This window comes from Ovis aries, chromosome 1, assembly GCF_016772045.2.
Source record: "Ovis aries strain OAR_USU_Benz2616 breed Rambouillet chromosome 1, ARS-UI_Ramb_v3.0, whole genome shotgun sequence".
In the NCBI taxonomy this organism is placed as follows: domain Eukaryota; kingdom Metazoa; phylum Chordata; class Mammalia; order Artiodactyla; family Bovidae; genus Ovis; species Ovis aries.
Genome location: NC_056054.1, coordinates 80,294,408 through 80,306,737, shown reverse-complemented (window position 1 = coordinate 80,306,737; position 12,330 = coordinate 80,294,408). Strand labels below are relative to the sequence as shown.

Genomic DNA, 12,330 nt, shown 5'->3' with positions numbered 1-12,330 from the left:
ATGATTAAATAAAATGACTAAGTAACTGAAGAATTAGAGCTAAATCTGACTGTGGAGAAATTTCTTAATTCAACAAAATTTATCCTAATGATTATCAAGCATTGTAATACATCATGTTAGTGAAATTTTTATTGGCAGATGTGTGTTTTTAACATTTTAATTTTAGTAATTTTTCTGTTACTAATGAGACATTCTAGATGCAGATCTTAGTACTTGGCAGTGTTCACTTAAATGCTAGGATGTTGAGCAAACAAGGATCAGACAAAGATGAAAAAAATTGGAAATGAGATGTCTGTGAAGGGCACTGAAAAGCTTCTGTATAATCTTGGGTATCTATGAGGCCTGTGTAAATGTTCAGAAAAGACCTGAAGAGACCCTAATATCTCAAATATCACTGAGCTTTAGGATCTGTATATAAAAAAATGAGATCTAAAGCATAGTTGTAAACTGTTGAAATATTAAGGGCGTACTCACACACAAATATACACTCAAAGACTCTTGGCAAATAGTGAAAGTTTTTTAAGGAACTCTCTGTTCAATCATTTACTCATCACTAGCATAATTGAGTAGAGTCCTCAGTGGACACAGAAAACAAAAATTATTGACTTATAGAATTACTTCAAAAGATCACTAAACAAGCAGCAAAAATAACTGCAAACAGAAATATCAGGCGTTGAGGGGAAGGCATAATGAAATACAGTTTCCAAAGGTGATATTTAAAATATGCAACTGTCAAGAAAAAATTATGAGACAGGCAAAGAAATCAGGAAATTATGTCCCATACAAAGGAAAAGCCAATCTATGTCCTTGAAGACATGACAGATATTGGGCTTACCAAAGACTCTGAGTCAGCAGTTATGCGTATGTTAAAAAAAAAAAAAAACAAAAGACAAAAAACAGCTAAAGGAAACCACAGCATAAGAACTAAATGACAATATGGAAATGATGTTTTATCAAATAGAGATAAATAACAGTTGGATTTCTTTTAAAAGAATAAACCACATCTGGAGTTGAAAATCAATGGAGATCCCTCAGTATGAAGAAAAGAAAGAAAAAACTTGAAATAAAGATTACAGAGTATAAAAGACCTGTGGGACACCATCAAGCATAGCAACACAGACATAATAATGAGTCCATTTATTTGAAGACATGATAAATAAAAAAAGCTAGTCACAAAAGGCTTCATGATGTATGAAATGTCTAGTTGTACCAGGGGCGGGGGGAAGGAGATAAGCAGTGACTCTCCTTGGTTGTGGTGTTTCTTTTAGAGGTGATGACAGTTTCTTAACATTAGATATTGGTAATGGTTGGAAAACCCTGTGAATGAACTAAAAACACTGAATTGTACGCTTTAAAAGAATAAATTCTGTATATAAATTTTATCTCAATAATGTGATAGGGATGAAAATATAGATTTATCAGCCATTAAAATAAGTGCTAATTTTAAGAGTAAGACTATAGAGTGCCTTTTAGACAGAAGAAAGCAATGCAAATACCATTAACTACCACACTACAGATAGTAACCATGGTATTTAATGAAAGTTTGTGGGCCAGAATTAAATAATTTATATTCTTTTCTGGATACTTTTCACATGAGTTTGCTTGTATCTTTTTAAGTTATAAATTTTATTTTCCATTTTATTACAGTTTTAAATCTTAACCATTATATTATAATCTCCAAGGGCAAAGATTATATCAAGTTTATGTTTGCACCCCCCATGATACTATGTTCAATGTCCTGTGTATTGTACCTTTTCAATCCACATTAGTTGATGAATAAGTGAATGCTGCAGCATAAAAGTGCTGTGAATTATTTTAGTGCTCAGTTTTAGAGATGTCTAAAATTTTCATCAGACTCTAAATAACTTATGCTAGTCAGATATAGAGAAAGCTGTAATAACTGGGAAATTATTCAAAATGAAATCAGGAGTTTTGTGAATCAGACCCATGCTCTCAAACTTACAGAAACTTGAATTACCAAGTCAAATGGATATTAACCCAGACATTTTTCCACGCTTGGGCATAATTCTGAATTAATGTGATCATGACCCATAGATTTATATCAAACTAGCTTCATGTTGAATTAGACCCATGTGGAAATATTCAGGTGACTTCAAGAGCAAAATATTTGATTTTATTACATTTTAATTTTTTAAATTTATTTTCATTAATTTTTATTGGAATATATTAAGATCTGATTTGTTAAATAGTTGTGAATTTCTCTCTCAATCCTATAAGACTGCTTTCAACATTGAAATGTAAGTGATTTTTCTTCTCAGATATTTGAAAATGAAAAACACTGTGTCTTGGGTAAATCTTGCTCAGGATATATGTGTATTCGAATATGCTAAGTAACCATGTTTGTTTCTTGGCAGGGGGACATCCAGCAACTGTTGATCATAGGTGACCCCAAAGCAGCATATGACTACTGTGAGCATTACAGTCCAGACTGTGATTCCTCAGCTCCCAAGGCTGCTCAGGCTCAGGAACCCCAGGTTGACGAGGTGAGGAATGGAAGATCAGGGCAGGTTTTCTCATTCCCGTGGTAATGACATAGTTTGCAGTTTCAAGTTGTATCTCTGTTTATTCACTTTTAATTAAACTATACCTTTTATTTAATAGTGTTTTAATGAGTGACTAACACTCACTCTTTCACTAATATTTCAAAGGAGATGCAATTTGAAGAAGATTTTTGATGTTTGTTTCAATCTTAAGTATTTTGTTACTTAATTTCTTAGAAATAGAGATAGTTCCCTTATATAGTGTGTAGAGGAGGATATTTTTCTTAGCGGGAGATGAGAAAAGAGATAATTTCTCCAACACTTATTTTTTCCTTGTTACTTTTATAATTAAGGTAGCCTCAAGACAAGGATAACTATTTTCTAGCATACTTGCCATATCTTCAAGCCTTTGGCAATTCCTGTTGATCGCAATGGCACCCGACTCTGGTGCTCTTGCCTGGAAAATCCCATGGACAGAGGAGCTGGGTAGGCTGCAGTCCATGGGGTGGCTAAGAGTCAAACACGACTGAATGACTTCACTTTCACTTTTCACTTTCATGCATTGGAGAGGGAAATGGCAACCCATTCCAGTGTTCTTGCTTGGAGAATCCCAGGGACAGCGGAGCCTGGTGGGCTGCCATCTATGGGGTCACACAGAGTCAGACACGACTAAAGCGACTTAGCAGCAGCAGCAGATGAAAAAGGGATGTTAGCGCTATCTTCAAGTTTCAGGCTGTGTTGAATATCTAGAGACTCTTTTTTTTTTTTCCATTTCTTACAAGGTTATGCTACATTGATATGTAAGTTTTCCTTTTCTTGCACAAGACTTGATACAAAGAACAATGGAATGAAAAGCAGTATAAGCTGATTGCAATAACTAGATGTTCATATGCTTTGATTAATAGTGCATTACTTTATTTGAAATTCTGGTGTAAAACCATTTTTCCAGGCTGCTTTTGCAAGAAAATTCACCATAATGAAATTTGACTCTATTCTTTCTCAGATAAAAAATATGTACATTTAGGTTAGCCATAGCCATTTTGTCAGACTTGAATACCCCAAAGAACAAAAAATATAGCACAGTGTACCTTTTATGCAAATTTTAGGTAGAATTTGTTAATGTGGATTTTCTGGAAATTAAAAAGAAAATTCTGGAAGGAGTTGCATCTTTAGTTGGTTGCAAAACTTTATTTCTTAAGATGAAGAGTTTAAAATTTTAGAAGGTGGGGTGGAAGTTTATAAACATCAAAATTATCCTTATCTTTGAAAGTAACTCAAATAGCTTTCTTCTTGACTTTTAAAATAATATGAAGTACAGTCTTTTGAGTTTTACTATTTAGAGCAGGTTAAGATCTTATCTCTTAATTTTAGTTTACTGTTATTTCTGCATGTGAATTAAATTTGTGTTTTATTAATTTTTGACATTTCTTTTTAAGGTATGTTAGTGAATTCTGTTGCCCTGACTTTTTCCATAATTTAATATTAATATTTTTTTGAAACAGAATAAAGCTTTAAGAAGCTAAAAGGAAAGCAAATATGAGAGAATAAAAGAGAAATTACTTGGATATTTGTGTTTGCTTGTCTCCCAGTTCTCAAGTGCTTCATTCTTTTTATTCCCTCATGATTTATTAGAACAATCTGTGAATTCCCTCATGATTTATTAAAACGTTCTAATATCTTCAGGTTTAGTTGGGACTATGTGGGGACTCAATATTAAAATTTATAACATTTAGTATATATGTTCAAGACAGATGAGATTTATTAATATTTTGCTCCTGTTTTAAGAAAGATAAGACTTGTTCTTTTTAGCAACAGATATGTCTCTGATTTTGGGGAGAATGAAGGTATGCATTCTTATTATATCACCTTGAGCTGTTTTATTCCCATGTTTTAATGCTATTATGTCAGGTAAGCTGAGTTGTTTTAAGGCAAAATAATATTTTTAACCATTTTTATCTTAAATTCATTAAAAAGTAGGCGTTCCCTTTTTTACTTTAGTTGTTGATTCATAAATTTAACATTCTGCTGGTAAGTCAAATTTGTTTTTACTAGAAGCATCTGATGAGGAAAAGAATGCACTGCTATGATAAGGACTGCATGAAAATCTTGGGTGATCCAATAATAGCATTTCTTAGTTTCTATATTGAATATGTCATCTTGAAAAATTTTTTTAAAGAATCAGCTTTCACTTTTTCCCAACAATGCTAAATTACATTGATACTTCAGTGATAAAAATCTTTTATACTAGTATGAAAAACACCTGGTTAATAGAATTGTAAGCCATCTTTATATTACTTTTGAACTATATCCATTTATGTATCATTATATTACAGTATGCATTTTAATAATTGTACAATAGATATTTTGCCTATGCAAAATACAAAAGTAATGTTACCAATGAATAAAGAACATATAGTGCAAAATAGAGCATCCAACATACATGTTGTACTTTATATTGCTTAATTTTCCATTAATAAATTTGTGACAATAATATATTATCATTCTGATTTGGATTAATAAATATGTCAATTTATTTTATAAATTAACTCAAATATGTTTTCTTCAACTTGTGCTTTTGTATGTTTCATATCTTCTAAAGAGCATATTTTAATTCATTCTTAAGATTCAATTTTTATGTGTTTGATGTAACATTGCATCATAATCAGAGTGAAATGTAAAATGATAGATTTAAATATAGTGTTAATATGAAACTATTATTCAACTTGAACCTCTGCAATACCACTTATATAGCAAAGTAACCAATATTAAAATTATGGTAGTTTGGGAATTTTTCCACCATGTTAAATAATCCTTCTATCTTAATTAGAAAATTGGACGTTAAATCTGCATATGGTTCTTTCTTAATATATTGAATACAGCTCAGATTGCAATGTCCTATGTACAGCAGGGAATTAACATTCTTATTTTTCATATCAGTATAAAACATGAAAAGAAAGAAGCAGCAAGAGGAAAACACTGTTTTATAAAGAAATTTATTACCTTTAATTTTTTGCACTTAATATTTATCAGATATCCTAGTTCTCATAGATGCATAGATATTTGCTGATGTCACTATTTCTCTAACAACTTGAATAAGAAAAGACTTAACAAAATTTCCAGAAAAAGTCCCTTTCTCCTCAAATGTTTTAACTTAGGCTAGGCAACTCTCAAATAGTAGGAGAAATTCGATCACTGCACATCTTTTTGCTCATATTCATCTGATTAATTATAACTAGTTCTCTCTCCTTTACCTGTCTTTGAGGCATCACAAAATTCTGCAGTAAAAAGGGAGAATCTTTTCCAAAAGCAGGTTGTAAAGCTTCATGTAGAACAGCAAATTCCTACATGGGTCAATACCCACCAGAGGGGATGTTGTTTAAAGACAAGGAGAACAGAAGCAGTGATTCTTTTCACTGACTTCTGGATGGCTCTAAGAAAAGCGTATGCTTTCGTGCCTAAGATAGTGAGCACATTACCTCCTTTATTATTCCACCATCACAGCTAGTCTGTTTGATCTCCATGTAGAAAAAGTTAATACAGAAGAGAGAATTATGGAGATTAGAACAGGTTTCCTCCTATAAGGAAAAAAAAGAAAAAAGAAAAAAGAAAAACATGATATAAAGATAATAAAGGTAACTAGCTATTTTGATTATCAGGCTTCATCCAAGATGCATTTAAAATGCTTTTAAATTGTCTATTTTTACAATCCTTCTTGGTTTTACAATCCTTCTTGCAATTGGTTTGCAATATGTTTCATTGTATGTCTTTATGAAATTTGCCTTCATTTGCATTGCTGTAGCTAATAGCGCTTATTAGAAGGTCCAGTGATCACAAGTCTCTGAAAGACATGGTGTGAAGAGTTATTTTTCTGGTGCATTGAAAGGGAACTATTGGCAATTTTAAAAGGCCAAGAGAGGTCCACTTGGGTTATAATTGAAATTTTACCAAATGCTTAGGGATTTCCAAATAGACTGCTTTTAGCATATGTTTGTGTGTATGTATATACACATGTGTGTATATATACACACATGTGTATATATGTACCTAAGTATATATATACATAAATATACTAAATATAATATATGTACATATACATACACAAATGTATGTATACATATACATAAAGATATATTATAAATAATATATACATATATATTAGCATTTTAGCTTATTGATTTGCTGCTTAATAAATATTTTTGTTATATATGACCTTAATAGATTTAGAGTTGTTTTGATTAAAACCAATAATATATGTTTAAGATTAAAATTTCAATAGAGATATTTGGCTTTGAAGGTGAAGTTGTTTTCCTCATAATTAAGTATTAATTGTTTCTCTCATCCCTTTATTGAGAAACATACTTTTCTCTCTTAATTCTTTTAATAAAAACAATCTAGTATTCCATCTTTCAATTTGAGTTACATTTACATGTTTTAAGATACCCAAGTGTTATACTCTTTTTCAATAGAGAAAACACAATATTTGTAAAAAATATAAACAGATCTAATTTTGAATCTTTTAATGGTTCACAACTGTGCTCATTTTGATCTTAAGTTTATAACAAATTAGTTATTTCTGAATAGATTTTAGAGTTTTTCCCATTGGTTCTATTATTCTAAATAGAATATAGAATAATTTCATGTTCCTTCTGTTCCCTTTCCTTCCTCTCCCCTTTCCATCCAACAATTGATATGAAAATTCCTTCATACTTGGGAAGGCTATTTTTAAACATGCAGTTCAATGGAAAAAAAAAGTACCCATTGAAATTACTATAAATAAAAGAGGTTTGTGTATAGTTTTTACAAATTAAAATTAACATGAATATTTAACAACTATGGACAACAACTATGTCCAAGTATGTAACTGCTGTGTTTGAATTAATATTAAGAATTAAAAGTTTGAATTAATATTCTAAACTTTTAATTTCCTCACACTCCTAACCACTGTTCTGCTCTTAGAAAACCTGCTTTGTCAGTATTTCATTATACTCTGTATATGATAGTATTGCTTCTTTATAACACAAGTAATATTTAGATAACAGTATTTCCTTGTCTCTTAACTTTACCAGTAAAAGTTAAGAACATGATTCCCATTTTGTTAATAGTATTGCCAGCAACTAACAAAATTGCCTGATATTTTTTCCTTTGCGATGTAGTATGCACCTGAGGATATAATGGAATATGACTATGAGTATGGGGAAGCAGAATATAAAGAGGCTGAAAGTGTAACAGAGTCACCCACTGTAACTGAGGAGACAATAGCACAAACCGAGGTAAAAGCAAAGTAGAACCTTTGTGTATGGTGTCCTGGTGTTTGTCATCCTGTGGTTCCTATGTCCACTCTTCCTCAGACTTATCGTCGATCTTTCACTCATCTCATTTCTATGACCCAATAACTGATTTTTATTTGACAGTAGTAGCTGTCCTGAAGGAATGATGTTTGGTTTGGTTTGCTTATTCTTCCTTTCATCCATGCTCTTCATTTCCCTTTTCATTTTATTTATGTTTTCCATTCCATCTTTCACCACATTTTACAGAAAAAGAAATTCAGTTTCAAAATGAAGATGAAGACAGTGGCCACTAATTCAAAGAAAAAGTCCAAAAAGTTTACACCCCCTAAATCTGAAAAATTTGCATCCAAGAAGAAGAAAACTTATCAAGCAGCAGCAATGGCCAAGCTAGGGGTAAAGGTAGCAAAGAAAAAGCAATCAAGATCTCTCCTAGATAAGCTGGAAGATCTCTGATGACGAGTCATTGTCCTAACCCAACTAGATAAATACTCATTTGGCTAATACAATACCCTAATTAATTATGATTTCCATAGATATGGGATTGCCTTAACATTTTTAGTAATTACTTTTCTTTTGAATTCACTATTAGGCAAATATTGTTGATGATTTTCAAGACTACAACTATGGGACAGAAAGTTACCAGACAGAAGCTCCTAGGAGTGTATCTGGATCAAATGAGGTAATGTTCATAGACAGCATTAAATTGCAGTTCAAATTTTTTAAATGTGCAATATTTCTTGATATATTTTACTCTGGAGGAATCTATAACCTCTGAAAAATTTGATGTTTTTATTCCTTTACCGAAGTAAGAGAAACAATAGCACTGGCTCACTATTACTAAAAAACAGTTCATTTAAAATTAATCCCAATTCAGGTTTGCATGACTCTGCTTCATGCAATGTTAAATTGATCAAACTGAATTGGCTGCCATCATTTTTTATTGCTCCTGGGATAGAGCAAGCTTCTCAAAATGTGATTAAGGTTACTCACAACATGACCTTTCTGTGAGGAGGAAAATCCTCCAAAAAAAAAAATTGTATCATCAAATGATACAATTAAAATTTATGCCATCTGACCAATAATCATGCATTTTTATGACACAAATATTTTGATAAAATATAGTCATAGTTGATTTTAATGTCTGTTTACATTTTCAAACTTAATATGGCTAAAATAATATATCTTAACTTTTCCCAGTCCTTTCTATGAAAATATTTAAGTATATTCAAGTACAAATTAGAACAATCTTCCTGAATTTCATATTATGTGCATATTCCAATTATGAGAAAATTAATATACAATTCAGTTTAACTTTGTTAAATTTCTTCACATCTGGTATGAGGATTAACTGAATTGTTTAAATTAATAAAAATTTTACATCGTATGCATCCCAGTGGGACTTTACGTGAAAACACATATTTTAGAATAATAACATTTTAGAGTAAAGACAGATTTCAAGTCCAAATCTTGTCCAAGTTAATCCAGACTAATCGAGTTTATCATTTTCCAAAAATGATTATATTAAAATGTTTATTTATATGCTCAAATTCTTTCAACTTTTTAACTCAGAACTATGAGCACAGTACTATTTTGATTCTGGATAATATGTACTCTGTAATAATAGTATATCTTCATTGTCTAAGAATACAAAATATTATGGTTATTGGACATTTTATTTTAGTTAACAATTGCTGAATTAATCATTAACTACTTTTTTCACTCACATGACTTTATGTAACATACTTATTATTAAGTATTATTCTATTATCTAAATTCACTATGTCATAGCAAACAAGTATTTCAAGATGAAATTTAAAAGTAGCAAGATACATTATTTGATCTGAACTTCATCAAAATCATAACATGATCAAAAATTACCTAATGAATGTTATTCAGATTTATGCTATTAATGGGGAATTATTTATAAAAAGGAAATTATACTAGTGTTATTTTTCTATATCTCTGTGAGTAGTTTTGATATAATTATATCACATTAGAATCTTGATATAATTTTTACTTTTAAGTGAATAGGCCCATACTCTTTATGAGACTATACAGTCATCTATTTTATTGTATTGAATTTTGAGCACTATAATTTACATCTTCTTTGCTTTGAAGAACTCATTGTGATATAATACTGCACTAAATACTTGGAGCTCTGAGTAAATATTGCAATGATAAATGTCAATATTGGCATTAATATTTTACTTTTGGATTGAGAGTCAAACTTACATAGCTTTCCTGATAGAAATTATATTTCAGTATGAGGTTCTTTGAGATCTGAAAATTAAGTTAAGCTTTAACTAAATATTGCATATATATATTATTTGAGTCAAATTATAAAGTAGATATTAAATTGCATAACAAGCTTTTTCCAATGAACAAGCAAATACACATGTTGAATCTATGTGAATATTTGCAGTTTATTGATAAAAGTGCTTTGAAAGCAATATTTTCTTGTGCATTCCAATGTACAAAAATATTCCTTTCAATGACGTTGAAAGACTTATCTTTCCCAGCCTTCAGACTTGCTTGAGTAGTACTCAAACCACTTCCCATCACATGCCATCAAACTGTATTTGCAAATGCTTACCTTGCTTTACTAACAGTAAACTTCATTTCTCCAATTCCTTACAACATAAATTAATAGCCAAATCCAGTTGAAGAAGTATTTACTGAAGAATATCTAACTGGAGAGGATTATGATTCCCAGAGGAAAAATTCTGAGGATATGCTATATGAAAACAAACAAATAGACGGCAGGGACTCTGATCTTCCGGTAGATGGAGATTTAGGCGAATATGATTTTTATGAATATAAGGAATATGAAGATAAACCAACAAGCCCCACTAATGAAGAATTTGGTCCAGGTGTTCCAGCAGAAACAGATATCACAGAAACAAGTGTAAGTCAGTATTATGCTCCGTGTCATTGTGTGTCTTATTTCTGGTATATTTTCATGTTCATCTTCATGTCTTTTCAGGTTTACAATATAGATTGTTCTTATATAAATCATGAATGTTGATCACTACTAGGAGACCCTGATAGATTCTTCCTCATGGAGATCTCAGGCCACACTACTGGAGTCTTCTTTTGAAAGAATAATCTCTAATAGCACTGATAAGATTAAATCAGTCATTGTCATTCTGGATACCAAGACTATTTTCTAACTTTTAAACAGTTTAATTGACCTTTCTTATCTGGTGAAGTTCAGTAATCCATCATATTATCATTTTATTGTTATAATTATTAGTATTTAAACTTTTGAACCTCTTTACTAATTTCTTCCTACCACTTCTATTATTTTGATTTTAATTTGAAGATACTTTTTGTTTATTGCCTTGGAATAATAACTGAGGTCAACAGATATCATTATCTTTGTATAATATGTCTTTAAGAAGCAATTGTTCAATCTCACTAAAGATTTAGCATTAATGTTATTGTGTTTTCCTTTGTATATTTTCAGTATTTAAAAATTTAATTGGTTTCTATGTTAAAAAGTATATTCTAATAGATTGTTTACATGCACTTATACGATTAAATAACCTTTTTAAAAATACTTAAATAGCCTTATTTACTTAAAGACAGGCTGCTTGAATTTTTCACTCAACAGATTAATGGCCATGGTGCATATGGAGAAAAAGGACAGAAAGGAGAACCAGCAGTAGTTGAACCTGTAAGTACTGGTGTGAATACGTTGTAAAGGTTGGTGCAGTGATTTGTATCATGAGCTATCACTGCTGTAAATTATTATGCATGTTCATGTAGTACCACTGAAAATTCTGTATGTCTAAACATTTATAATGCCACAAGTAAGTGAGTTAGTAAATCCAGTTCTGGCAAGCAGAATTTCAATAAATCAAAAAACAGAGAGATAGAGAATTTTGGAATTTGATAATAGCTGACAATCTTTTAATCTAATTCTTTCCTTTTATAACTAAAGGGACTTAAGATCTAAAGGATTTAAGTAACTTTCCTGAGGTTCAAATGTTTGGTAGTTGATCTATGACCTGAATTTGTCTCTTCTATTTTCCAATTCAGTAATTTCTCCTCTAAGTGCTGTGACTTCACATAATTAGAAATATGTTACTTAACATAGTATGTATTTGTTTCATATCAAAATCACATCATATAACTATATGAAAACATTCTTTTTAAAATTTGCCTCCTTTTCATCTATTGGAAGAAAAGTGATTTTTCAGATTTATGTGAATTGGTAAGAAGCAAATTCTTATTGGAAATCAATTTTACTATCATTCTCTTTAATCAGCAATTTGGGGGAAAGTATTGCATTAGAAATCATTGGAGAAGGAAATGGCAACCCACTCTAGTGTTTTTGCCTGGAGAATCCCAGGGACAGGGGAGCCTGGTGGGCTGCCATCTCTGGAGTTGCACAGAGTCAGACATGACTGAAGCGACTTAGCAGCAGCAGCAGCAGCATTGCATTAGAAATAAAGGAAGTATGTTGAACTACCTCAACCTCATGAAAATCATTTCAGAAACTGCAAGGACAATTTTTCTTTTTTAAGTAGGAAGATAAA

General features: G+C 30.9%; 1 protein-coding gene across 1 annotated transcript in view; it reads left to right on the top strand.

Moving 5' to 3' along the window:
• COL11A1 (collagen type XI alpha 1 chain) overlaps window positions 1-12,330 on the top strand; it is a 225,180-nt gene that overhangs the window by 64,408 nt on the left and 148,442 nt on the right. The window contains exons 5-9 of the mRNA XM_004002244.6: window positions 2,376-2,504; window positions 7,655-7,771; window positions 8,379-8,468; window positions 10,440-10,694; window positions 11,403-11,465. Coding sequence (XP_004002293.3) covers window positions 2,376-2,504; window positions 7,655-7,771; window positions 8,379-8,468; window positions 10,440-10,694; window positions 11,403-11,465 — 654 coding nt within the window. The remainder of the gene's footprint in view (window positions 1-2,375; window positions 2,505-7,654; window positions 7,772-8,378; window positions 8,469-10,439; window positions 10,695-11,402; window positions 11,466-12,330) is intronic.